Source organism: Brassica rapa, chromosome A03 (assembly GCF_000309985.2).
Source record: "Brassica rapa cultivar Chiifu-401-42 chromosome A03, CAAS_Brap_v3.01, whole genome shotgun sequence".
NCBI classification, from domain to species: Eukaryota; Viridiplantae; Streptophyta; class Magnoliopsida; order Brassicales; family Brassicaceae; genus Brassica; species Brassica rapa.
The window spans coordinates 25731462-25756737 of record NC_024797.2 but is presented as its reverse complement, the minus strand read 5'-3'; the positions used below and the strand labels follow the sequence as shown (position 1 = coordinate 25756737).

Below are 25276 nucleotides of genomic sequence, written 5' to 3'. Positions count from 1 at the left end.
GGAGTACCACATGAAGTTCTTGGAGACACTTGGAGGTATTTGGAGCTCAAAAAGGAGTGTTTAGAGTGGTCATTGGGCGAGCAAGGCATGGGAGCGACCAGTCCGGAGCGACACCACCAAGTCGCTCTGATCACCCTACTGGAGCGACCTAACCAGAGCGACAGGGAGAAGTCGCTCGCGGTTTCATCACTCGGAGACGCGAGAACGAGCCCGGAGCGACCTCTCGGAGCGACACAGCGAGGTCGCTCCAGCTGGGAGCGACGTTATGGGAGCGACAGGGAGAAGTCGCTCGCGGTTTCACAAAGCCCGCTTCACACTGAGCAACAGCAGCAAAGATCTTCCACCACCATGTGGTTTGTGTTCAGCCAACTGTAGATAAGACAAAAACGATCAAAATCCATCCGAAGTATTTATCAAATGATCTTGTGGAGCGGAAAGAGAAAGGCAAAAAGACAAATAAAATCTACAGTTTTATAAAAAATAATCAAAAGCTACTAAATATAAGTTTTATTAGGATTTGTGAGAATGATGTTCAAGGGAATGATGCTAACCTTTATATAGTGTAGAAACACCGCCTTGCAGAGGGTAAACTCGCATTCAGTGTCAGGTCATGTCTCACTTCGGTCTGTGGAGTTAAGAAGACGATAAAGGATGGATCTGTAATCCGGAGCGTTTAAGCTGATTAGGAGAGTAACCAGAACGACGCCATGGAAGATCAAGAAAGATATACCTCGAATCATTTAGGGGAAATATTTCGTCTACGCAAAGAGAAGACATAACGCCATATCGAAGATTCTTAGAGCCATGATTAACATGGATTGCAAACATTGAAACTCCATCGATGTATCAAAGATCGAAGGTCTCTTCGCTTCATCATGGAAGAAGAACGTGAAACCCTAATACTCTTGATGATGGACTCATTGTTCTGGGATGAATAAAGAGCAAGGCCCACCAAATTATGAGAAAGGCATAATTGAAACTGTGAGTTTTGGCTAAGGAGGACACATGTCGCGCTGGGAAGAAACGAATTATTGACGTGGCACTCTCTAAGGAAAGAAAACTTTTACTTTATATAATTAGATATATAGATAGATAGATGCATCGGTGTGATTTATATCTGTGCATTTGTCTATCTCAGATATTGGAACATATGCAAGTAGGTATGATATTTCTTTTTCCGGACCAAGCCGGTTGAGCGGAATCAAACCCAAATTTTAGTTTTCAGTTCCGGTTGAGCGGAACCAAGCCGGTTGGAACATATGCAAGTAGGTATGATATTTCTTTTTCCGGACCAAGCCGGTTGAGCGGAATCAAACCCAAATTTTAGTTTTCAGTTCGACTTCAATTAAAAATTTGGTTTGATTCGGTCAATTGATAAAACAATTATCATTATGTCTAGCAATCAATTATTTTGATTCTATTTTTTCAAAAAGTATAATCAAACAATAATTTTCTTTAACTAAAAACCCGAATTGAACTAATCAAACTATAGATGCAAGTGGTTCCATTAGATGAGGTGAAAGAGATGAAACAACCATGTGACCCTCTCTCCCTTAATTATCTTTTCTTTACATGTCCTATTTCTATTATATACATAAATTTTTGATTACTTTGTTTATTTTCTATATAAAAGGAATTATTTTTTTTTTAATTTTTTTGGTAAACAAGGAATTATTTTGTTATTATTATTTCACCGATAATAATTCCTAGGCTGGTAAACAAGGAATTGATTTTGGTAAACAAGGAATTATTTTGTTTTTTTTGTTATTATTTCATTACACGATAATAATTCCTAGGTTCAACCATTGTTTTGGGCGGGCTAGTAGTTTGGAAATTTGAGAACAGATAAAAATTAAGAAGGTTAAACTAGCCGTCTAGGCTGTCTAGCATCATAAAAAAGTGATGGAGAAGTGACCAAAGCATCCAACGATCAAACATAGTGGCAAGAGTAAATATTCAAGGATTTGAAGGGTATAGGTAGGTATCCTATAAATGTTTGGTACCTGTGTAGACTATGTGAAGAATATGAAGTTTGTGCGAGTGTGTTCAAGGCTCCCATATATACATTTTGATGCATCCAAACTAAATCCACCTTTATGCATCATTCGTTGTGTATCATTAATTGTTGCATAAGAATCAGAACATTTTCAATGGTGTGAATCTATACTGTACGTGGTGACTAACCCTTATCCAAGTATAAGACCGAACAGGGGCGAAGCTAGACAATTTAATGAATGGGTGCACCTTTGATAATGAAAAATAAATATGCATAGGAAAAAGATCGAACTTGCAAAACTAGGGGTGCACAAACTGTTGTTTACCCTATGAGCTAGCAAATATTTGATGTTCTACATACAATTTTTTAAACTTTTAATTTAATTGTGGGTGCACAGGCCCCCACACCTTTCAAGCTGGCTTCGCCACTGAGACCAAATAAGTCTTTTAGAGCATCTCCAATGTAATACTCAAATTTTTACTCTAAAATGGTGTAATTCCAAAATGGAGTTGAGTTCTACTCCATTTTCTTACTCCAAAAAATATTCACAAATAATTTTCTTTTTATTTAGTTAATAATTGTTAATAGTACCTTCAACTTATAAAAATTTAACAATTAACCCAATTATTTTATATTTATAAAACTTTTTTAAAAATACATTTTAATTAAATTAAATATTTATTAATAAAAATACAATTAGAGCTTTTCTTCTAACTTCAATTGGTGTGATTTTCATCATATGCAATTTTCCTAATTCAAAAACAAAATGATGCATTTAAAAAAACTCAAAGAAGAAAACAAAGTTTTGTTTTGTAATTTAAATTATGTACTTGATCCAAATTTTTATGCATATATTAAGCTTAACAAGTACAAATGTTATCAGTTAAAAGGTTGACCCACATGATTAACAAACTCATCTATTCCGTTTGAATGATACTTCACTGATTCTAAAAACGATTTACATAATTATTAAATCACTTATTTGTATTATATTATATTATATTATATTATATTATTTATGTTTAGTTTTGATTTTTATTAGTTTATGCGTCTTTTATGTAAAAATATTAAATAATATATTTAGAATATTATATTTATTTTCATGTTATGTTATTGTATTATTTTAAATATTATTTAAGTATAAAATAAAATATTCAAGATTAAAAGGACATTTTCATAAATAAAAAAAAGTTCAACTCCAAAATAGAGTAATAGGTAAGATTACTCCATTTTGGAGTTGAATATAGAATGGGGATGGAGAAAATTTTACTCCAAAATGAAGTTTGGAGTCAAAAATAGAGTACGGTTGGAGATGTCCTTGATCCGAACAATTATAAGTACCAAAGACATGGAACAAGAGATGGCACATATAGTATTTAAAGGTTAACGAACCTAACACTACAAAAGCACACGGGCTGAATCATATTAATAACCAAAAACAATAGCACAGTTTCTTTGATTAAAAAATAACACAATCTTGAATCAAGATAATATGGCAACTGTAGCAAGAACAGCCAGTGTAACTGAAGGTATACCACTGATTAAACTGCAAGACTTTGTATAATTTGTACAATACAAAACGCCATAAAAAGTTTAGCAAACAAAGAAACATAGAGAGAGCTTCACAACATTCAATTGGAGGCACAAGCTACTCAGCTAACGATACATGATATAGTCCAAGTTCTTTGCTTGATACAAGAAAAAAAAAACTCTAATATCAAATTTTTAGCAGAACTGGATTCTCAAACTGTAGACTTTAAACTTCACAAGTCACAGTTATTGGTTTCATTTAAGAACCAGTCAAGTCAATGAGAAGTAAGAGGTCTAGTTTCATTTAACTCAGCTGAAGTAACAATTAACATTGTAACATCGAATTATTTCAGGCATCAAACCTGATTATTCAATTGTTTAACAAATAATTTCATTTTGACAACTTTTCAGACTGCAGATTTCATCTGATTCCACATAGTTGAACACATTGGCTAACATTGCAAATCATTCCAATCTGTAAAACATAGTTGAACACATTATCTTTTACTTTTGTTTTTCCTAAAACATTCATGGGAAAATGGCGTTACATACAAAACATCTGCGCCATTTGACCCATTACACTAGAGTTTTTTCAGTACGTCGATACACAACAAACTAAAGAAACAAAGAACCCAAAGGAAGATGAAAATAGCAGAGCATTGCAGGAAGTTAAAAGTGAAAATGGTCATTTTCTTCCTTATCAGAGTTCTTCTACACCCACCAGGAGTCATAAGTAGGTTCCCTAGATACACACCTGCAAGAGAATCGTCACTCATAACTCACTCCAATACTGATATATAAACCATATCATAATCAGTGAGATAAAAGCTTTCACTTACACTAGTAGTTCCTAGTTAATTAAGTCAGAACCAGAAGATATATCAGGAAGGCTTGTACATATGGCGCCTTAGCATCTCATTTATCCCCACAGCTGAGATGCTTTCACACCCAAGAAGATCACGGAGCTTCTCATCACACTGAATAGCCATTGGATTTGCCGGATCCTGTAGACATATCAAAAAAGCAGAACAAAAGGGTGCTTAATTTTCTTGTTAGTAACCATTCAAAAGGTGAAACATATAAGAAGAAGTAAAGGAGCAAGCAGAGTATTTCAACAACCCACCTCTAAGTTGTTGAGCTTTATGTATTCCCAAACACGGCGAATGATTGCTTCCTCTGTCATCTCAGTCTCACCAGTGCCAAAGAACTTTGCAAGTGGCTCAGATAATGCAACAGCTGAAGTTGAACTAACAGGCTCTGTGGTCTCAGTTTTAGTCTCCACTTCAGCTTTTGCCCGTTTAGCTTGACCGGAGTCCTCTGCCAAAAAAAAAAAGAGATTTCAAACAGTCAGTAACATTGAACTAACCAAGGACATTCAGAGATAAGCCTGAAGCTTGTAAAGAAACCATTACTTGATGGATCAAGGGGGAGGATATGCTTGGCAAGCAACTTATTCATCTTGAACATGTCAGTACAATCAGTCTCGAAAACAACACGCAGCGCATCGTCACATATGATCTTCCGCTTGTTACTCGGGTCTTGGAGGTTGTTCTTCCTTATGTAAGCCCACAACTGCCTCACAATCTGAAAAAAAAACACATCAACGTCCTTATAACAAACCCTCTAATTGCTTATACACATTGTCATCATCGTGCAAGGAAGACAGTGATAATAACCTCAGTTCTTGGAAGGGCCGGTTCACCAACAACAACTTCAAGCTCTGGAGAGACCCTACAGACTTTGTTTAACCCTCCAGGACCACCCTTTCTTTTAGTTCCAGCTGGAGGAACACTGCAACAGAGAGAACATTATTACACAAAACCAAACTCATTAAACTTCATAAAGTTTGATACTTTGGGTGAAAATTACAAAACTTTGTTAAGAAAAATCCAATTTTTAGGTGAAGCAGAAAGAGATAAACACACACTATAATATAACTCTAGATTGGGAAAGTAAACCTAAAGATTTAGACTTTCCTAAACCGGAAACCCCCAAAATAGTAAGATGCAAACCCTAAAAGACCCCAATAACAGACCTTTCTTTTGGGGCTTGAGAAACCAGAACAGAGGGTCCTTGTCGCGGAGACTGTAGCTGGTTATGCTGGTGCTGCGGAGGCGGCATGTAAGGAGGATACGGCTGCCGGAAATTGAGGTCATAAGCGTGGTAAGGAGGAGGAGGAGGAGGCTGGAGAGCGAAATGAGGGTATTGCTGAGAGAATTGAGACGGATGCTGAAGTGCGAAATGCCCTTTCCCCGGAACATTGACGCCGAAATGCAGCTGCTGCGACGGCGGTGGAGGAGATTGTGCGGTTGATGCGGAAGCAGAGGCGGAGGAGGAGGAGATTGGTGGGTGAGGACGGAGGAGGAGATTGATTTGGTCTCTGATGAAGCTTGTCTTCTCCGTTAGGTCTAACCCTAGCTTAGCTTCAAGCTGCTGAACAACGCTGGTTAACGAAGTGAGGGAGCTAGGGTCGGATTGTCGGAGCAGAGTCTCGACTCCTTTCGCTAGATCCTGGTCCGACACCATTGTAAGAGAGAAAAAAAAAACAAATCTTTCTCTCTCTCTGTTACCCTTGTCCCTTTCTCTCTCTTACCTTTGTCTCTGTTTTTATCTCTCTGTCTCTCTCTTTATAACTCTGTGAATGACGAACGTACCCTTTATGGTTGGTTTTGATTTATCTACTTACTTTAAATGTCCGTATTAGCCTTGTGAGCATGGTGTCTAAAGGTTATGGGTAGAGGGTAGTATGGTCGTTTTGGTGACCTCGGTGCTTTTACTTCCTGGGCCAGCTGGCTGTAACTTGAACCCATCTTTTCACTCGATTGTTAAATGTCGTCTTCGTCCCCTGAGATTTTGACGCGTTTATTGTTGTTAGTTTCGAGAAACTTGAGGATATTAATGGAATTTTGTCACCATTGGATCGTGAATCTTTATTAGTTAGTACAGATTGATAGTTTTGTGACAACAACAAAAAAAGATTACAGATTATTATTCTGTTGATGTAAAAAAACTTAATTATCCCATTCTCCATTTCTTTGAATAGACGAGAAATACTTCCTCTGTTTTTAAAGAAAAGGTTATTTTAAGAAATTGATTTTCAAAGTTTTTCTACTTTTTATTAATTAATAATGATAAAACATTAAAAATAAAAATAATTAAATTTATTGAAATATTATAAAAAAATTCCATTATTTGAAATTGTTTATAATAAAAATAATAAAAATAGAACTTTTTGATATAGTTGAAAATCTGGAAAAAAAAACTAACTTCAACAAAAGTATTAAAGTAAATCTAGAGTATCAAATAAATCATTAAACCAATATTACTGATGGGCTAGAACAAGAAGGCCCAACAAGAAACATAAAAGCCTGATTCTCACTATTACAGATCTCTAAAGCGAGCCAAGTTCTTGATGCTCGAGTAGATTCGAGTTTGCTAATTCGAAGTATAGGGCGTTTGTTTCGTAAGGGAGATACAGAGGATGAAAAGTGAGAGAGAAGAAGTCAAGAACGGTGGTGTTGAGGAGGAGGAAGAGAGAGAGCTGAAGCGGAAGAGAGAGAAGGAACAGTCTCCACCACTGGATGAGCTCGAAGACGACGCCTTTAAGGGTCGTGGGAAGCATTCTCGCAACGTCGAAGTTCGTCGCGATTGCCCTTACCTCGATACCGTCAACCGTCAGGTAAAATCATCATCTTACTTACCGACCAAAGTCATGTGCTTTGTTGTAACTTGTAATCTTTTATGTTTGGTTGGTTTGTTGTTTGCAGGTCTTGGATTTTGATTTCGAGAGGTTCTGCTCTGTCTCCTTGTCGAATCTGAACGTGTACGCGTGTCTCGTCTGCGGGAAGTACTTCCAAGGGAGGAGCCAGAAGTCTCATGCTTATACGCATAGCTTGGAAGCAGGACACCACGTTTACATCAATCTTTTGACGGAGAAGGTGTATTGTCTTCCTGATAGCTACGAGATCAATGACCCTTCTTTGGATGACATTCGACATGTCTTGAATCCAAGGTATGTCTCCATTGGTTTCTCTTCTTGCTAGTTCCTTCTTATAAAGGCCTTGGTGCTATCTGTTTGTAGGTTTAGTAGGGCACAGGTAGAGGAACTTGATAGGAATAAGCAGTGGTCTAGGGCTCTTGATGGCTCTGACTATCTTCCCGGAATGGTAATCCTCTCTCTCTTTGAATACAGTTTGTCTTTGAGTAAGTTTGTCTTCTAAAAGTTCCTTTATACAATAGGTGGGGTTGAACAACATACAGAGGACAGAGTTTGTGAATGTTACAATCCAATCGTTGATGAGAGTTACTCCTTTAAGGAACTTCTTCCTTATCCCTGAGAATTATCAGCACTGCAAGTCTCCTCTTGTTCACCGCTTTGGGGAACTCACTCGTAAGATTTGGCATGCTCGAAACTTTAAAGGACAGGTCTGATTCCATTCATGCTCACCTCTTATAGTTTTTTTTTCCATGTCCTCACCTAATGAGGACTTTGCTAATGCAAAATTTACCTTTGCGTCAACAGGTGAGTCCACATGAATTCTTGCAAGCTGTCATGAAGGCCAGCAAGAAACGGTTCAGGATAGGCCAACAATCTGATCCAGTAGAGTTCATGTCGTGGCTGCTCAACACTTTGCATATGGATCTTAGAACTTCAAAGGACGCCAGCAGTATCATCCATCAGTGCTTCCAGGTATGCGTCTATCCTTTGACACGTCACTGTAGTTTGATAGATGCATTTTCATGTAATCTGCTAATCATCACAGGGTGAGCTGGAGGTTGTGAGAGAGTATCAAGGCAATGAAAGCAAAGAAATATCCAGGATGCCTTTTCTGATGCTTGGGCTAGATTTGCCACCGCCTCCTCTTTTCAAAGATGTCATGGAGAAAAACATTATTCCGCAGGTATACACACCTCTTGCTTTGGACATTTTAGTTACGGCTATTTCAACCTTGCAAATTTTTTTGCCATTGCGTCTTTGAGTTTATAGTTAGCGTAAGTGAGGTAAGCAGAAGCTAATGTTCTTTGATGTTTGGGTCAGGTTGCTCTATTTGATTTATTGAAGAAGTTTGATGGAGAAACTGTGACAGAGGTGGTTCGCCCTAAGCTAGCCAGAATGAGATATCGAGTTACCAAATCTCCTCCGTACTTGATGTTCCATATGGTTCGGTTCAAGAAGAATAACTTCTTCAAAGAGAAGAATCCTACATTGGGTGAGTTTCTTTGGATTTTGGTGACATTAATGTTTTACAATGATCTCTATTGGCTGGTTAATGCGACTCAATTTTTGTCGATTACACAGTTAACTTCCCAGTGAAGGACATGGAGCTGAGGGATTACATACCATCACTGCCTACTGCTGCAGAAGGCGGGAAGGTTTCTTCCAAGTACAATCTAATCGCTAACATTGTGCATGATGGTAAGCCTGAGGATGGGTACTTCAGGGTCTTTGTGCAGCGCAAGTCACAAGAGCTATGGTAAGCTTTCTCTCCTCTACAAAACTTAAGTGCTTTTCATTATTTACATAGTGACAATTAAATTAGCATAAAACTGCTGAATTTGATGAGATTAATGTCCATTTCTTTCAGGTACGAGATGCAGGATTTGCATGTTGCAGAAACACTTCCGCAAATGGTAGAACTATCGGAAGCATACATGCAGATATATGAGCTGCAGGAGGAATAGAGCTGCAGAAAACAAACTTACTCATTGCTTTAAGTGTTAGTTTCCAGGTTTCTTCTTGGATTGAGGACTGAGATTAGAAACTTGTTTCACAGCTTTTTGGAGACAAACTTGATCGTCTTAATTTAAGGAGAAAACGTGTAGTAGCTATGGATATGTCATATTGAAGGGAAAACGAAAATATGAGTTTTGGCCCTTCGGGAACAGCTTTATGCATCATTTTGAGATTTTAAACAGTTTGACAAAAAAAAAACAGTTCGCTATGTAAAATGTTAGAAACCCCACTTCTTTCTAAGGTATTGTGAAGCCTGAAGACCTTGAATGCAAGTTTTATCACCATACAACAAATGTTGACGAAACACAACCCATAGATTGTTGTTAAATTGATAAGAGAAACTTAATACTTGATAATGAAGAATGTGATCAAGTTAAAGATGATAATGCACCAAGACGAGTTAAAAATCAATTCTTCATAAGATCATCATCCCCAAGAAAACTAATACAAAGAACAAAAAAAAATCTAGACTCTGTATCTAGAGAGCAGTTTCACTTCCAAAAAAAGATGAAAACCAAAGTCGAAATCTCTGACAAAACGATGAACAAAAAGCTATATTCATGCTCTTCTTCTGGGCTCTCTTTACCCAAATCTTTCTTCTCATTGTTCTTTTGGCTTCTCGATCTTGACGTAAGGAAGAACCCCCAGAAAGTACTTAACCTTTGGATTCCATCCACGCTGCTGAGCTCGACAGAACATCAAGAACGTGTTCGCACAGTACGAGTTGAAACTCATAAACACATGCCACAGAGCATGTCCCTGAGGGTTCACAGGCCACTGAGATATCCTCTTGCAGAAAACACGGTCACAGAACCAGCAAACACTACCCACAAGGATCGTGGCAACATACCACTTCGCAATCCTTTTAGCCGCAGTGTCCTCCGTGTGAATGTAGTACTTGTACATCCGAGGGATGCAGAGAAGGCAGAGGATCACGTAATGGACCTTGAAACCGATCCCAAACCTGAGGAAAGCGTGGGCAGCAGCAAAGGCAGCTCCGTAGAGGAAGAGAAAAGTTGGCATAGTGCTTCTGTAATGCCAGTCTGGTGAGTAAAGGATGTACATGTAGAGAAGTATCTCCCACACCATCGGCGTCTCGTCACTCTGCTGTTGCCTGTGCTTGGATCAAAGGGACATAGAATCATTAAACCAAAATTTGGATGAGGAAGCTAACAAAGCTAGAAACTTACACGTGCTGCAAAGTGGCATGGTAGAGCATGCTGCCGATAGCGAGGATCATGTTGGATATGTGGAGGACGCTGAACCTCTTCTCGAACCGTTGCCTCAACGCATTGACGAGACCAATGAGGGCCAAGAGGATTCCAGGGACGTTGGAGATGGTGTTGTAGAACTCTGCAATGTAAGAGGAGTATGCGTAGTTCTTCTCACAACACTCTATGGTGGAAGTCACGGGACCCCAAAAGCTAGATATCCCATCTGCCATTTTCTAATCCTCTCAAAACACTTAAAGTGTGAGCCTTTAGACACTGTAAACACCAAAACAAACAAACCCATAAGAAACTAATCTCAAAGGAGAGCTAAAGAGCAATGGAGGATCTAGGTCATAGTAATGCTTGTCCAGGTCAACACAAAGGGATGATCTAGACGAAAACCCAGATCCAAAAAGTCAAACTTTACGATCCAGGGATCGAAATAAGAGAATCTAACACTCAAACGAAACCGATCCACGTGATACAGCAAGGAAACAAGCGAAGAACAAACCGTTTTACTCGATCGAGACGATGAAAGGGTGCGAAAAGAGATCTATCACTCTCCTTCACCCAGCGAAATCGAATTTCTTATAGCGTTGTTAGCAAAACCTCTTAGCCATGGCAGATCGGAGTGATGAGATGCGAACAAATCTTCGGGATGACCTTTCTCGGAGCCTCTCTATTTCTCCTTCACTGTTTCGACAATTGAGGGGGTATTATCGTCTTTCTAGCTAACGAGATTTTGGATTAAGTTAAGAAAAATGAATAAAAGAAAGACCTAGAGAGCGGCGCTGACCAGTAACTAGTAACTACACCGTCGACATGTGATGAATGATGATGGTAAAATAGTAAAAAAGTAAGTACTAAATTTGTATTTGGGTTATCAACGTGGCTGATAAAAATACCATTTAGGGACATAAATTAAAGCTTTCTCACCTGATTTAGGAATTCAACTTTATCATCCAATCATTTGGCTTGATTTTATTAATAATTTTTTTTTGATTTGCTTTATTAACTTTGGAAGGCATTTGTTTAAATAATCCCACTATATAATAGGGACTAATTTTGGAGTTTTTAAAGGGTGCCACCTAGACCAAATATTCCAGACCAATCGTTTTGCCACGTCACAGGGAACCCATACCAAGAAATCGAAAATTCATCCCAGCCCTTTAACCGGTTTCGTCCGCGAAACTCATGTCTCTGTCGCTTTGCAATTGGGCCAGATTTTAAAACAAATTCCCAGCCCATCCCAGCCTTCCCTATCTAAAATCGTGCCACGTGTTCCTATTTTACAAAGCTTTCGTTCGCCTGATTTCGTTTACGAGCCTTCATTTGTTTTTTGTTCCTTGGGCCCTTCTTTTTCTCTGGATAAATTATTGTATCATGAGCTCTGGGCTCTTTTATTGTTCTAGAAATTTTAATTTGGCCCATTTTCCTTTAGGGCTTTCTATGTTTTCCCATCGGGATTCTTCTCCCCCTCCATCCTCTTCTTTTTTCCAGAGTCTGCGACTCAATCTCTGTAACGTCTTCCGTTTTATCCATTATTCTCATTATTAACTTCTCACCCACTACTCATCCCACTCTCTATGAATTAAACATCATCATTATATCCAAAGGTAGCTGCTTCAAGCTCTGCACTATAAATACGTTCTTCTGCTGCGATGAAAGAGATACAGCTCATCGAAATCTCAAAGTGAAACCTTCATCAAGCTTTGATATCAGAAATGGCTTCTTTCTACACGCTGCTTGCTAATCTCAGAGTCAGTCGCTGTTCCAACACCGCTGAGGTCCCGCTACATAGGTTTTGGGAGGCTCGGAATATCGGGAAAGGTGGGGAACTGATGAGTGTCAACATGCTTTTCTTGGACGAGCAGGTAAATCTTCCTTTAACTATATTTATAGACAGGTTAATAGTCACTGCTTGAGATCTGATTGTTCTTCCCTGAAACAGTCGACGCTTATCCAAGGAACCGTCAGTGCGTCAACACGTATCAAGACCGTTTCTTTGAGGGATCTGTGTACTGGCTTAGTGGTTTTGACGTTACACGGAGGACAACAAGTTTCGTCTCTCTGATGCCCCTGTCTCCATTCGATTCACCGGTGGTACAGCATAAGTCGATACCAACTGAGATGTTTCGATTCCCGAGCTACGACCAGCTATTGGCACTGGCAAATACCAATAGACAACTACCAGGTATGCTTCTGATAGGCTTTTGCTATTCTACATCTGACGGCTGGAGAAGTTGTGATCATATTATTCATTGAACTGTTCTTGATAACTTGCAAGATATACTTGGCGAGTTAACTGCTATCAGGAGCACCATCAATGATGGAACACATGGTTCGCAGTGTGTCATGGTTACACTACGTGTAGAAAGGTACTTGCTGCAGATGAAACTAAACTGTAGATTAACGTTTTTGACTGTATTTCTCAACGTAGACTGAATGAATAATCTTACCATTGAATGGAAACAGGAACATGAATGTATATGTTAGCCTGTTTGACTGTTTAGCTTTCGCATCTGCTGAGAAGATGACAAGCTAGGGGGTGAACCAAAAGTTGTCTTGATCACTAGCATCAACCCCGAGGTTGTTGGAGGTGAGTTATATGGAACTGGCTTTACTCTACTGCCATAATTCAAAAATATTATGTAAACAAAAATATGATTGTATTTATATAAAAAAATATATTTCTCTAAAAATATTTCTCTAAAAATATTTATTTTTAGTCATAGCAATAAAAATATAAAGTAAAGGGAGTATTTCTTTAACATGCTTTTATAGTAGATCAGTGTTATTTGTTTCTCTAAATCTAGATGAAAATAGCAATCTCTATTTCACAAAATAAATAGAAGTGAATTGAAATATTCATTTGTCTATTATATTATTTAGAAAAAAAAAATAATAGTGAGTTGAAAATGTTGTAACATGCTGCTGTGATTGCTTTATTTATTAGATTAACCCAAAATTGTTGTTTTTAGCGTAAGTAACTCACCTATGAATATTATAGATACTTTTCGATTTGGTTTTTTCCTCACCCAACATAACCATCTGTTAAGGTTGTTTGGAGATGGCTCAAATCAAACATCCTCTCATCGAAGCTGATTCATGCTCAGAAGATAGAACCCCTCACTGTCTCTGAGCTTAACCAATATGTCCTCTCAGCTGACACTCAGGTAATAGAACGAAATATATTCAACAATCTGCCAAAAGTCACACTTTATTGTTTAACTCAACTTGCTGATTGTAGGTGATCGAGTTCCTCTGTACTGCCAAAGTAACTGGTATCCAGTCTGAAATGTATGGTTCTATATTGGCTGCGCTAGCTGTGCTAAGAAGCTCGTGAAAGAGGTCTCATCCTTCACATGCCTCTCTTGTGATAACAATAGCGCTGTCGCTTCACTCAGGTAACTCTCCTACTGTGAAAATCCTGGCACATAAAAAACCATCGATAACCTAATCTCGATACTGTAACGTTGTCGACTTCAGGTACCGTGTGGAGCTATCTGTAGCAGACAATACTGGTGATGCAGTATTTATTACTTTTGATTTGGATATGGCTAGGTTAACCAACACTCCTGCCGCTGAAGCAGTGCAAGTTATAGTAGGCTGTTCTCTCATTTATTTAGAATTGCAGTATAATTTATCTACTATGTTCAGTTCTGAAAATAGGATTTGTGTATGTTTGCAGGGAGTTGGTGTCAATGCTTGTGTGGAAGCTGAGATTCCCAAGTTTATCACTGACGTTGTTGGGAAGACTCACTTTCCAGATTAAGCTAGGAGAGTTCAACTTCACTTCTAAGCATCAAACCTTCACGATCTCCCGTATATTTACAGTGGCTCAGCGTGCATCACTCCCAGACTTTGTGGGCGATGTGAGTTTCAATGACTTTGAAACTGATCTGCTATTTATAATATGACTAAGTTATTTGCTGGGTTTTGGACAGGGTGGTCAACATGATCAGAATCCAATATCAAGTTTGGTGCCGGTTGGTAATAGTAGCACTGTTTTTGAGACCTCTGGTGACAAGGCAGCTGAACTTGGTTCAACTACAGAAAAGAACCATCAAACTTCGTCATCTGCTACGCCAGAAGAAGGGCCTTCTGCAACAAGCACACCAGCTGTTGAAGCAGAAGAGAATAAGAATAAGAAGCCACGATTGGCATAGAGTCACCTGAGAGTCGCACCCCACCACCGCATTTACTTTCATTTTTAAAATCTTTGTTTTCATTTGCTTTATATCTTAAGTTTTAGCAACTTCGTATTTTAGACTCTTATGGTGGTGCATGTTTTACTTAGGAATCCAAGTTTTTCTCTTATTAACAAAATCTTGGTTCAAATTAATTGACAATGAAAATCTAAAACAATAAACTCCAATGTAACTAAATGTTTGGGAAAAAAATACTAAGACAATAAACTCCAATGTATAACTAAATGTTTGGGAAAAAATTAAAATGAGTATAATATTTAATCATAAACTATTTTTGCAGCAGGTTACTAACAAGATCATATTGACATTATATTTTCTACACCTTGCTGTTACATTTTTTTTTTTTTTGTAACACTCCTTGCTGTTACATTGTAATCTATTACAATAAATAACCATAACTTTCCATACACATAGATGAACCATAACTTCTTTACTCTTATTACAGTGTAGCTCATAGATCCAATATACTACGAAAGTTAAAGTTGACCGGGTCATTGTTACATGTAAGAAACCAAAAAAAATTAAGAACCATAACTATTCATACATATATATGAGCCATAACATCCTCACTCTTATGATATAAAAAATAACAAAATTTCAATAAATGACAAATATAATCAAAATTAAAATTAACAAAAAAAGAGTTTGAAAGACAAAAAATAAAAAGATACAACAAATATAACAATAAAATTATTGAAAATACATATTTTATCCAAAAAGACATAATATAACAAAGAAAATCACATAGTGTTCGTATACTTCATTTGAAACGTTTAATTTAGTGTAATCTCAATAATAAAATTCAAAATGCAATAACTATTATGTACTATGAATTAATAGTATATTTTTGTTTTCTAAATTAAATATATATTCACTATTCAAACCATAACGTGGATGGCAATTTTCATGAAGAACTAAACATACAAAATACTAATCTCTATAGTAAAAAAATGTACAACATAAACAAAACATTTATAAATATAATAGACAACCAACCCGCGCATAGCGCGGGCAAACCACTAGTTATTTATAACAACAACAAAAATGGCATCTTAAAAATATTAAAAATCATATGAAGCTTCTCAGAGTTGCAAGCAGAAAACTGATTTTAAGGCCTTCCAGTTAACTTTGACTTGTGAAAAAATTTCATCCAAGTAATTATTTCTTAACAAAAAACATAAACTTGGCAAAGATGAAGTCACACTAACCAGATAACCTAATAAAATAAGAACTGGCATCCTAAAACAATTAAAATCATATGAAGATTTTCAGAGTTGAAGATTTTCATACTTGTCTTCTCTCTTTGTTTTTGCCTGAGGCAAGATTCATATGTGCGTTTTATAATCCATGATTTTCATCATGATATTGTGATATCTTGAGGGAAGCACATATATGGTCGTCACATTCATGTGTTGGTTGAGTTTTATATGACAAAAATAAATTTGCAATTTTAAGTATAACTATGTATTTTCAGTTAATACCTTACATTATTTGGTAGAATATGGGTTTGGTTTGGTTTGGTTTGGTTTGGTTCATGTAACGGGCGTGAATTATTATATAAGGGAAACCCTCTAGTTCATCGAGAGTCTTCTTCTTCTTCTTCCAAAAAAACCAATAAGATCGGCTATGCAAAATTGGATCTGAAAGACCCGATCCTTCTTTGTTCTTACGGAGGAGGAAGAGACGAAACATAGTTACTGTACTTCCTTAGAACCTGGAAGATAAAATTTATTAGTGTAATTGGAATATCTGATTTGATCATCGAAGAATCAGCTCACTGCGAGTTGTTATGGAAGGAGTAGGAGGTCGGTTAGGAAGGTCCTCGACTCGTTACGGAGGACCGGCGACGGTGTTCACGGGGCCGGTGAGGAAGTGGAAGAAGAAGTGGGTTCACGTCTCTCCCTCCACCAAGAAGCTCAATCACTCCTCCTCCTCCGCAGCTTCCGACGCCGCTAACGGATCGCATTTGCTGTTCTTCAAGTGGGCGCCATTGTCTCAGACCGGGAACGGGAACGAAGATGGTAAAAGTGAGAGTCTTTCTCCTAGCGAAGACGCTGTTGCTGTAACGGTAGCAGCAGAAGATCCTCCGCGGCGTAGGTTCAAATACGTGCCGGTTAGTTTCTGATTTAGCCTTTAAAGATTTGAGCTTTGCGGCTTTTGCTAGGAACTAGATTGGTTAGACAGTGATCAGGGTTTAATCATCGTATTAGCATTGGAACGGCTCACCAGACTATCATCTTACGTCTCTGTATAGCCATTTTGGATTAACCCGAGGAATGGGTAGTAGAGCATGTCTTAAAATGTTCTTAAAGTTTTGATTTTGTAGCAAGAAAGGTGTTGATCTAGGCTTGGGGTTGCGTTTGCTGTATGGTTGTATTGTGGTCCATTTGAAGTTTAGGTTTGATTGAATGGTGTAGATCGCATTACTTGAGGAGCAAAAGAACGAAGTTACAGAAATTGAGGAAGATGATAAGGTTGAGGAAGAGGAGCAGAAGAAGGAAATTGAGCAAGACGCAAGTGCTGCAGCAGAGCCAAGCGAGAAGAAAGCACAAGTTGAGGAAAAACCAGACATGAATGATGTTCCTATGGAAGCTTATCAGGTAACACTTTTTTTTAACTTCCTTTTAGCCTTACCCAACTTACGTCTTTGCCTTCCTGTGAATTTACTTGTTTTTTGTCTGTTGACAAGCCATTGATGATGGATCCTGGAACCATTTGTTAAAGAGAGTAAATGTCGCTTCTTTTGGTAGAATTGTTAAATAAAACTTTACTCACCATTATGGCTACTAAGCATCTTCCTTGGGAGGCTTGGACTTTAGAATATGTTCACTCGCCAGTGTTTATTTGAAGATGTGATCTTAAATTAGATATTGAACATCTCTTTCTGTTTCTTTTCAGGAGGAAGGAAAAACAGTGCGACAAGATCTGAACGAAAGCACTAAGGACTCAGGACTTAACTTGAATGCAAACGATGTAGATTCTGAGAACAATCCGAAAGGGGCCGAGCCATTAGAAGAGAGATAAAATGGCGTCATTCTTTTACCCTGTTTCACTGTCGTCAGTAACAAAGACATACATAAAAGTAGAAAACAATTGTTAGAGATGGATGCAGATCCTTGTTCTGCTCTGCACGTCCACGGCTTGTTCTTTCTTTTTCTTTTGATGACCAGACTTAGGCTCATTCATTCGGAACTAAACATTCGGTTCATAGAAGATTCTTGTTTTGTTCTGAATTTTAATTTGATTATGAATGATGCACTTTGAGAGTATATGAATATAGAGCTTTTAACGTCATTGATCATTTGAGCAAATAACAAACTTTGCAATATGATGTTTCAGATTCATTACTACATTCTTGTTACGTCTATGGTACTTTTGATATCGAGTCTTTTGTTCATGTTCTTCTGCTAGGAATGGCATAGTGATGGACTGTTCAATGTGTCTTAAGACTAAAAAACCTCAGCACCTACGAGACGCAGGAGGAGCTCACTGTGGCAAAGTTTCCATAGATACCGCATCAAAGACAGAGAGAAGCATTATGGGTATTAAAAAGAAAACTTATTTGGTAATTCGCCCCTTAAGATCTGGGAATGAAAAGGAAAAATCAAATATCTTGAAACTAGATTTTGCAAACACAAGCAATATGACGATGATATCCCATCTTTCCTTTGATGTTTCATCTTCTTCTTGTTTTTTCGTCGTAATCATTCTTTAGCAACAACGGGCTCCACATCAGATGCAAAATCGTTTCTGTAGAGCAAAACAAACATAACAATAGTCAACAAAATGTTCATTAAAAAAAAAGAAGAGGTTAGTTCTGCTTCCAGTAGCCGAGTGTTCTGTTGCATATATAAATGTAATGCAAGAAGAAGTGGGATCTCCTTACTTGATTTTACGAGCAAGCTGGTACATGCCAGTCCCAGCCATAGCAACATTGACGCTAAAGAGGTTCCAGTTTTTCTGTCAATCAAATCAAACAAAAGTCAGAAAATAGCCTTCTTATGAGGAGAAGGAGTGTAAAAACAAAAAAAAAGGAAAACTCACGGGAGTGATAACCATGCTGTAGCGAGACCAGATCACTCCAGTGCATGTAACAGCTAAGAGATATATATATATATATCAGAGTAAGATCATTGAGAGGCATATGACAAAGACAAAAAGGAAAAGCAATCAAAGAAAGTGGGATGTTGTAATACCAATCTGCTGAGGGTAGGATATTTTATCAGTAGGTTTAGCAAAGTCTGCAATGTTAGCAATGCTGATTCCCCACTTGAACGTTGGCGCCCAGAAATGAACTGACAAAACAAGACACACAACCAGTTACAAACTACTTATTAACATCATCACTTGTTTAACTACAGTTGTGTTCTGAGAATTGGATGACAAAGACATAACACAAAACACGAGGATTGGATTATCAATTCATGTCACACTGACATATAAAAGAAAGAGTGATCCTTCTTTGTGTTTTGTACCATCAAAGTTCTTACATTTTCATATCAATCCTAATCCGAAAAGTCAAAAACCCACCAACAAAGTTTCGATTTTTCAAAGTCAAAAACAAATGAGGATTCATCACAATCAGTCCCAGATTGCTCAATCATCCAAAATCGAGGGTACAATCGAAATCGAAAAAAAGAAAGGTGTAATCTTTTTGAAAAGGAGGAGGAGGGAGGACTCACTGGTTTTAGGTCCGGCAGGGTGATTCCACAGAGCTTGAAGCCTCGATGTCGCCATTTGATATTATTCAATCTATCTTCCGTCTCTCCTCTCCACCCCCAGATTCTCTTTTTTCCTTTCCTCGTGTCTCTCTTCTTCTTTACCAAAGGGCTGCTGTTAAATACGATGTCGTTTAGACACATAGCCTGCACTCGAGGGCCTTTTAGTCTTCTCCCCTGTTTTCCTCAGTTGACTTTTGAGACATGTTCAAAAGTCGTCGTCAAGACTTTTCAGAGATCACCATGGCGAAGCAAAGGTACAACATAAATTGCGTTCAAATACACAGAAGGAGAAGTAACTTGGTTCTTCTCTAATGGTCAAGCTATTGAGAAACTGCTTCCTTTGTATCTCTTCTTGCTCAGGGAACTCAGACGCCATGGCTCGACGACCCTTCATCTTGTGGCTTCACGGGTTTGGAGACTGGACCTGCCAACGAACACGTCAAGACTGTTTTCAAGTCCCCGGAGCTGAGTGACGCTAAGTGGCTATTCCCTTCTGCTCCATACAATCCTGTTACCTGCAACAGTACGATCTCCCTTGTTCTATTGGTTTTGTTTCATTGGTAAAATGGTTTGAATAGTTCAAGGATTCAGTAAAATTCTTGATTCATTATTAGCGTTCTCCGTAGTAGCTGTTGGTGTCCAAATAATGATACATATCGGGTCTGAAAGAATCTTATAGATCCTTGTCTTGTTTTTATTGTGCAGAGGGTCGGGTGATGCCTTCTTGGTTTGATGTTCCTGAACTTCCTTTTAAAGCGGTATTACTTAATTCTCTCTTTATCTAAACTGCTAGCTAGTACCACCCTTGGCTTGTTAAACCTGTGGCGTTACATCGGCTAATCAGTACTTCCTTTTTTCGTTTATATTGCATTTTGTAAAACTAACATTTTTTGTATGTGTTAGGGATCTCGAATTGATGAAGCCAGCATTCTTGAAGCAGTTAAGAACGTTCATGCCATTATAGACGAGGAGATTGCAAGAGGAACAAGACCAGAAAACGTTTTTATCTGTGGTTTAAGCCAAGGAGGTGTTATGTTCTCTCACTCTCCTTGCCTCTTTTCATGAATCACCTACACTAGCATTGGGGTGGCTCTTAATAACAATAAGATTCTGATGATGCCAGGTGCTTTAACCTTGGCTAGTGCTCTTCTCTATCCCAAAACTCTTGGAGGAGGAGCCGTCCTTAGTGGTTGGGTTCCATTCACTTCTTCAATCATCAATCAATTTCCAGAAGAAGCTAAAAAGGTTATATCAATTGTATATATCTTGTCATTGTTATTGAGTTTTCTAAGTTTTTCTTCCATGTTTTGTTTTTGCAAAATGAAGACACCAATATTGTGGTCTCATGGGACTGATGATGAGCTTGTGCTCTTTGAAGCCGGTCAAGCTGCTCTTCCTTTTCTTGAACAAGCCGGTGTCACCTGCGAATTCAAGGTAATAATTTAGAAGTTTATCTTTCAAGTCCTAAGAAAGATCATCCAAACATACTAAACAGCCTCTATCTTGACAGGCGTATCCAGGTCTTGCGCACTGGATGAGCAACAAGGAGCTACAGTATATAGAGTCATGGATCAAGTCACGGATGCAGAGTTCGTCGTCTTCTTCTTGAGTGTCTTAAAGCAATGTTTTTATTCAATATAATTATATCGTACCTTTCATGTTATCTGTGAAGAACAAAGAAGAACATTGATTACTACTAACTAATGGTCGTGTAAGCAAAAGAACATTTGTTGTGTTACTTTATTTTATTTGGTAATTAACATGAGAATTATAATGTGTGTATAATGTATTTGCTTTGCAAACACATTGAATCAAATCTTTTGCTTGCACGTCATGAAAAGAACCAAAAATATCGAGGGTATTTTGGTCATTTAGCGGACATCTCCTTGCTTTTGTCAGAAAATAAAAAAACACAACTTCGAGAGATCTGTCCAAAAGTAAAATGGTGAAGGCAGGATCGATATTGACATGCGAAGAAGCACATTGACGAAACCGATCGTTCTCCTCTCGATCGCACTGTTGAGCACCGTGCTCTTCTTCGCATTCTTCTTCGAGGACAAGCCGTACTCTTCTTCTTCGCAGAACCCAGACTCTATGGCTCGAACCTTCATCTTGTGGCTTCACGGGCTTGGAGATTCCGGACCTGCCAACGAACCCATCAAGTCACTTTTCAAGTCCCCGGAGTTTAGCAACACTAAGTGGCTCTTCCCATCCGCTCCTCCAAATCCAGTCTCCTGCAATTGTAAGATTGATCTTTTTAAAAGTTTCTAAATTTAATACATCATTATGGATGTGTTTGTTAGTGTTTGTGAATCTCATTGTTCTATAGGTTTTTGATTTGATTGGTCCTTGTGTGTCTGAAGAAATCTCTAGTTTTTTATTGTGTCTTGTCGTCTTGTGCAGATGGTATGGTCATGCCTTCTTGGTTTGACATCCGTGAGCTTCCTCTTACAGCGGTATAGTTTCTGAGTAGATTCAAGAGTTACCTTTATTGCATTGTTAGGATTGTATTCAAGTTTGTGTGGCTTTTATGTGCCTAGGGTTCTCCGAATGATGAAAGCAGCGTGCTTGAAGCAGTTAAGAACGTTCATACCATTATAGATAAGGAGATTGCTGGAGGAATCAAGCCAGAAAACGTGTATATCTGTGGATTTAGCCAAGGAGGTGTGATCTCTCCCTTTTGATATAGTCTCTTCTTGATATAGTCTTGCGTCTACTGACTATGGTTTTCTTAACAGGGGCATTAACCTTGGCTAGTGTTCTGCTTTACCCTAAAACTCTTGGAGGAGGTGCAGTCTTTAGCGGATGGGTTCCATTCAATTCTTCAGTCATCAATCAGTTTACCAAAGATGCTATAAAGGTGTTTCTATCTGTTGTTCTATTTTTGTTTTTGTTTTCTTGTCAAATGTTGACTTTTCTAATCATATGTAGACACCAATCTTGTGGTCTCATGGGATTGATGACAAGACTGTACTATTCGAAGCTGGTCAAGCAGCTCTTCCTTTCCTTCAACAAGCTGGTGTTACTTGTGAATTCAAGGTAAGCAATCATATATAAGAGTCAGTCAAATCTAAATACTAGAATCACTTGTTGCTGCTGCCCCCGTGATTATTTTTCTATTTTTTTTATCTTTTGAACCAATCGTGTATCTGCAGGCATATCCTGATCTTGGACACTCAATCAGTAATGAGGAGCTTCAGTATCTGGAGTCATGGATCAAACAAAGGATGCAGACTTCTTCTTCTTCTTCTTCTTAAAAGCTTTTGAGATCGAGTTTGTTTGTCCAACTACTCTTCAGTTATCTATTTGCTTAACTGGATGATAAGAAGATTGTGCAACTATGATTGAACATATGGAAATGATGTTTCAACTTTGTCGATTTATCAGCATAATCTAAATGACATTTTCTACAACAAACATTCGTCTCCATGTGTTTGATCCCAGATGATGAAAACATTCTGAGAGGGAGAGAATGAGTGACAAAAGAGACAAACAAAAATATATGTATCATAAAGTTGAGATCTAAACAATCTGAAGAGGAACAGGGTCATAATAAGTTGAAAGCCAAATATAAATTCTCGAGTAATAATATGTGAAAGCCTTTGAACACACTTACACATAAACTTATATATATATATATATATATTCTCCACATAGTTTAAGAATGTCTTTGTTTGGTCCTTAAATGAATTAAACACACTTATACAGACTTGTTGAGGTCTTGCAAAGTCTTTACAGTATGAACAGGTCAAAATCAAATGATGAGTAGAGTAACTACTTCAGTTCATCATTTGGTTGTCAAACTGGTTTTGGTTTAGTGGGTCTAGTTTGGTTTTGGTTATTGTGATTTGTGTTGATTTGATAAAAATCATATGCCAATACTTGAATTTGAAGACAGCATCAATATACTTTCTTTTTTGGATTGTCAACACCATGAGATATAAGAGAACCACAACTTATATAAGCTACTTGTTCAAATAAATCAATAGCTCAAAAAAATGCAAATCGTTTATTTTTTGTCGTGAAAAAATACAAATCTTTAGTATTTGCTAACGTTCGTTCAAATTAATTATTGATATACAATATATGTCGGGTAAATGGCCATCAAATAATATTTTTTAAATTTTGTGAAAATGATGCTTTTGTAAGTGGAATTTATTTAACGTAATAAAGAAGATAAACGTTCACATCATAGTTTTAACAGCGTATGTTCTTCTGAACAAAAGAAAACGATTTTAATAATATAGTTTCAGCATATGTCGATATCTAAGTTTGAAATCATTTAACTAGTGAACTATTATTAGATCCGACATAAGCCAATAAAGAAAATCCAAATGAGTTGCATGGGTCTGTTTGATATTGCAGGGGTATTTTGGTCTACACCCATAATTTCCCATTTGCGCCCATTTTATCTCTTTGGATTCTCTCAGCTACACCCACCGACTATTTGCAATTTCCCACAACTATCCCTCGGAAAATTCAAATACTGTATTACAGAATCTTGACACTGGAGTGACAGCTAGAACAAGAATCCACTAATAAGTGAAGAAAAATATATACTCCTACTACATATTTTCTTTGATATTTACAGACATGTGCGACTGTTTTCTAATATTTGAATCTAACTATGCTTAAAATCTTTATAAATTATGTTATTGCTAAACCAAACGGTAACATCCCGAGTTATGATATATGGAAAGGCTTAAGAGAATTGATTTGGCTACATATGTCACTAAAGTACGCTTACTTTTTTCGTCACACATCTGTTTAGAACTCCCAAGTTAAGCGTGTTTAGACTGGAGTAGTGAAAGGATGAGTGACCCATGGGGAAGTGATTCGTGATACCGTGATAGTGAGACCAAAACACGAGGAAAAGTCAGGTGGTGATTGCAAGGTCAGAAAACAATGATTTCGAACCTTGAAAAATTAACGGACTGATCGTTGGAACGGGATGGAGTCCAAGGGCCGAGAGAGCGGGCGTGGCAGCCCATTAACCGTGAGTGGTCAGAGCGTTACAAGTGGTTTCAGAGCTGGTTAGCTATCTCGGTTCTGACACGAAAGGCGTCTTGAGACTTGTCATGGGGCGCAACGAGAACGTTGCGTTCTTTGAGAGATGGTGAATTGTAACATCCCGAGTTGTGATATATGAAAAAGCTTGAGAGAATTGATTTGACTATCTATGTCACCAAAGTGCACTTACCTTTTCCATCACACATTTGTTTCGAACTCTAAAGTTAAGCGTGCTTGAGCTGGAGTAGTGAAAGGATGAGTGACTTATCGGGAAGTGATTCGTGATACCGTGTTAGTGAGACCAAAACACGGAGAAATATTGGGTGGCTATTGCAAGGTTAGTAAACAATGATTTCGAGCTTTTAGAAAAATTAACGGACCGATCATTACAACGGGATGGAACCCACAGACGATCTCTCGGTCGGATACCATTAGCCGTGGATGGTCGGGCGTTACACAAACTTTCAATAAGGTTTAATATATCGAAAGGAAACGTGAATTTAGCAAGCCTCCTAGACCTAAATTATAACCAAACACACCTAATGATCATTAGGTGAATGTTTAAAAGTATTATCCAAGACTGCAAGTACTACTTGATGAGATTTTTCATAGTGGAAGTAAAGTAATAATCAAACCGATGTATTATCTTAAGCTTTGAATAATTAATAACAAGTGGTATAGCCGCTGAAATTTGAAACAAAGATTTCAATCTACTAACTATTTTTGTACTACAGTGTATATTTTAAACTGCTTCAATTATTAAAACATCATTCGGAATTTAAAATGTAAAAGTTTACAATGTAGAGAAAGTAACAAGACAAGATGATACTCATTCAAAAAATCTATACGTGTATGAACTTATT

General features: G+C 37.7%; 8 protein-coding genes and 1 long non-coding RNA gene across 11 annotated transcripts; 5 read left to right on the top strand and 4 right to left on the bottom strand.

Moving 5' to 3' along the window:
* Positions 1-299: 299 nt before the first annotated feature.
* Positions 300-2858, bottom strand: LOC117133059. Its single transcript, XR_004456904.1, has 3 exons — positions 731-2858; positions 552-657; positions 300-369 (listed from the first exon to the last, which is right to left on the bottom strand). It is a non-coding gene; the product is annotated as an uncharacterized LOC117133059 (long non-coding RNA).
* Positions 2859-3979: 1121 nt separating this feature from the next.
* Positions 3980-6158, bottom strand: LOC103861307. The gene is made up of 6 exons (XM_009139010.3): positions 5562-6158; positions 5203-5317; positions 4939-5110; positions 4650-4843; positions 4366-4530; positions 3980-4280 (listed from the first exon to the last, which is right to left on the bottom strand). The coding sequence occupies exons 1-5, from the start codon at positions 6050-6052 to the stop codon at positions 4408-4410; spliced, it is 1095 nt and encodes a 364-aa protein (XP_009137258.1). The 5' UTR covers positions 6053-6158; the 3' UTR covers positions 3980-4280; positions 4366-4407.
* A 702-nt stretch (positions 6159-6860) lies between these two features.
* On the top strand, positions 6861-9460 carry LOC103861306 (U4/U6.U5 tri-snRNP-associated protein 2). The gene is made up of 9 exons (XM_009139009.3): positions 6861-7205; positions 7294-7538; positions 7608-7692; positions 7766-7951; positions 8049-8216; positions 8290-8427; positions 8565-8736; positions 8826-9000; positions 9112-9460. The coding sequence occupies exons 1-9, from the start codon at positions 7008-7010 to the stop codon at positions 9206-9208; spliced, it is 1464 nt and encodes a 487-aa protein (XP_009137257.1). The 5' UTR covers positions 6861-7007; the 3' UTR covers positions 9209-9460.
* Positions 9461-9655: 195 nt separating this feature from the next.
* LOC103861305 (alkaline ceramidase) lies at positions 9656-11242 on the bottom strand. The gene is made up of 3 exons (XM_009139008.3): positions 10983-11242; positions 10451-10747; positions 9656-10374 (listed from the first exon to the last, which is right to left on the bottom strand). The coding sequence occupies exons 2-3, from the start codon at positions 10702-10704 to the stop codon at positions 9861-9863; spliced, it is 768 nt and encodes a 255-aa protein (XP_009137256.1). The 5' UTR covers positions 10705-10747; positions 10983-11242; the 3' UTR covers positions 9656-9860.
* Positions 11243-14091: 2849 nt separating this feature from the next.
* LOC103861303 lies at positions 14092-15475 on the top strand. Its single transcript, XM_018657968.2, has 2 exons — positions 14092-14346; positions 14419-15475. The coding sequence occupies exons 1-2, from the start codon at positions 14176-14178 to the stop codon at positions 14638-14640; spliced, it is 393 nt and encodes a 130-aa protein (XP_018513484.2). The 5' UTR covers positions 14092-14175; the 3' UTR covers positions 14641-15475.
* Positions 15476-16210: 735 nt separating this feature from the next.
* Positions 16211-17976, top strand: LOC103861300. 2 transcript variants are annotated; one of them, XM_033289092.1, is made up of 4 exons: positions 16211-16355; positions 16399-16795; positions 17100-17282; positions 17581-17976. In XM_033289092.1, exons 2-4 carry the CDS (start codon positions 16472-16474, stop codon positions 17704-17706), a joined length of 633 nt encoding a protein of 210 aa, XP_033144983.1. In that variant the 5' UTR covers positions 16211-16355; positions 16399-16471; the 3' UTR covers positions 17707-17976. The 2 variants fall into 2 exon arrangements, with proteins under 2 accessions (XP_033144983.1, XP_009137253.1); XM_009139005.3 differs by having other exon boundaries at positions 16300-16795.
* A 192-nt stretch (positions 17977-18168) lies between these two features.
* LOC103861299 (mitochondrial pyruvate carrier 4) lies at positions 18169-19602 on the bottom strand. The gene is made up of 5 exons (XM_009139004.3): positions 19365-19602; positions 18879-18977; positions 18727-18779; positions 18569-18642; positions 18169-18432 (listed from the first exon to the last, which is right to left on the bottom strand). The coding sequence occupies exons 1-5, from the start codon at positions 19417-19419 to the stop codon at positions 18387-18389; spliced, it is 327 nt and encodes a 108-aa protein (XP_009137252.1). The 5' UTR covers positions 19420-19602; the 3' UTR covers positions 18169-18386.
* Positions 19603-19690: 88 nt separating this feature from the next.
* On the top strand, positions 19691-22776 carry LOC103861297 (carboxylesterase SOBER1). Its single transcript, XM_018657953.2, is given in 11 exon segments — positions 19691-19821; positions 19823-19926; positions 20109-20161; positions 20307-20430; positions 20527-20648; positions 20730-20837; positions 20914-21645; positions 21807-22067; positions 22142-22263; positions 22335-22442; positions 22559-22776. Coding segments are annotated over 7 exon segments (717 nt in total). The 5' UTR covers positions 19691-19714; the 3' UTR covers positions 21013-21645; positions 21807-22067; positions 22142-22263; positions 22335-22442; positions 22559-22776.
* LOC103861298 (probable carboxylesterase SOBER1-like) lies at positions 21314-22820 on the top strand. 2 transcript variants are annotated; one of them, XM_009139003.3, is made up of 6 exons: positions 21325-21645; positions 21807-21859; positions 21944-22067; positions 22142-22263; positions 22335-22442; positions 22559-22786. In XM_009139003.3, the coding sequence occupies exons 1-6, from the start codon at positions 21372-21374 to the stop codon at positions 22658-22660; spliced, it is 783 nt and encodes a 260-aa protein (XP_009137251.1). In that variant the 5' UTR covers positions 21325-21371; the 3' UTR covers positions 22661-22786. The 2 variants fall into 2 exon arrangements, with proteins under 2 accessions (XP_009137250.1, XP_009137251.1); XM_009139002.3 differs by having other exon boundaries at positions 21314-21645; positions 22142-22442; positions 22559-22820.
* The last annotated feature ends 2456 nt before the right edge of the window (positions 22821-25276 follow it).

Bases quoted from the DNA above. Each gene is read 5' to 3' on its own strand.
- LOC103861307 (XM_009139010.3), bottom strand. From the start codon at position 6,052: ATGGTGTCGGACCAGGATCTAGCGAAAGGAGTCGAGACTCTGCTCCGA. The intron at 5,111-5,202 runs GTTATTATCACT...TTTTTTTTTCAG, and splicing joins CGGCCCTTCCAAGAACTGAG to ATTGTGAGGCAGTTGTGGGC. The intron at 4,844-4,938 runs GTAATGGTTTCT...TTTTTTTGGCAG, and splicing joins CCTCCCCCTTGATCCATCAA to AGGACTCCGGTCAAGCTAAA.
- LOC103861306 (XM_009139009.3), top strand. From the start codon at position 7,008: ATGAAAAGTGAGAGAGAAGAAGTCAAGAACGGTGGTGTTGAGGAGGAG. The intron at 7,539-7,607 runs GTATGTCTCCAT...ATCTGTTTGTAG, and splicing joins CGACATGTCTTGAATCCAAG to GTTTAGTAGGGCACAGGTAG. The intron at 8,217-8,289 runs GTATGCGTCTAT...TAATCATCACAG, and splicing joins TCATCCATCAGTGCTTCCAG to GGTGAGCTGGAGGTTGTGAG.
- LOC103861305 (XM_009139008.3), bottom strand. From the start codon at position 10,704: ATGGCAGATGGGATATCTAGCTTTTGGGGTCCCGTGACTTCCACCATA. The intron at 10,375-10,450 runs GTAAGTTTCTAG...ATCCAAGCACAG, and splicing joins CATGCCACTTTGCAGCACGT to GCAACAGCAGAGTGACGAGA.
- LOC103861303 (XM_018657968.2), top strand. From the start codon at position 14,176: ATGCTTGTGTGGAAGCTGAGATTCCCAAGTTTATCACTGACGTTGTTG. The intron at 14,347-14,418 runs GTGAGTTTCAAT...GGTTTTGGACAG, and splicing joins TCCCAGACTTTGTGGGCGAT to GGTGGTCAACATGATCAGAA.
- LOC103861300 (XM_033289092.1), top strand. From the start codon at position 16,472: ATGGAAGGAGTAGGAGGTCGGTTAGGAAGGTCCTCGACTCGTTACGGA. The intron at 16,796-17,099 runs GTTAGTTTCTGA...TGAATGGTGTAG, and splicing joins GTAGGTTCAAATACGTGCCG to ATCGCATTACTTGAGGAGCA. The intron at 17,283-17,580 runs GTAACACTTTTT...GTTTCTTTTCAG, and splicing joins TTCCTATGGAAGCTTATCAG to GAGGAAGGAAAAACAGTGCG.
- LOC103861299 (XM_009139004.3), bottom strand. From the start codon at position 19,419: ATGGCGACATCGAGGCTTCAAGCTCTGTGGAATCACCCTGCCGGACCT. The intron at 18,978-19,364 runs GTGAGTCCTCCC...TTGTTTTGTCAG, and splicing joins CCCTGCCGGACCTAAAACCA to TTCATTTCTGGGCGCCAACG. The intron at 18,433-18,568 runs GTAAGGAGATCC...TTTGCTCTACAG, and splicing joins CAGCTTGCTCGTAAAATCAA to AAACGATTTTGCATCTGATG.
- LOC103861298 (XM_009139002.3), top strand. From the start codon at position 21,372: ATGCGAAGAAGCACATTGACGAAACCGATCGTTCTCCTCTCGATCGCA. The intron at 21,646-21,806 runs GTAAGATTGATC...CGTCTTGTGCAG, and splicing joins AAATCCAGTCTCCTGCAATT to ATGGTATGGTCATGCCTTCT. The intron at 21,860-21,943 runs GTATAGTTTCTG...TTATGTGCCTAG, and splicing joins GTGAGCTTCCTCTTACAGCG to GGTTCTCCGAATGATGAAAG.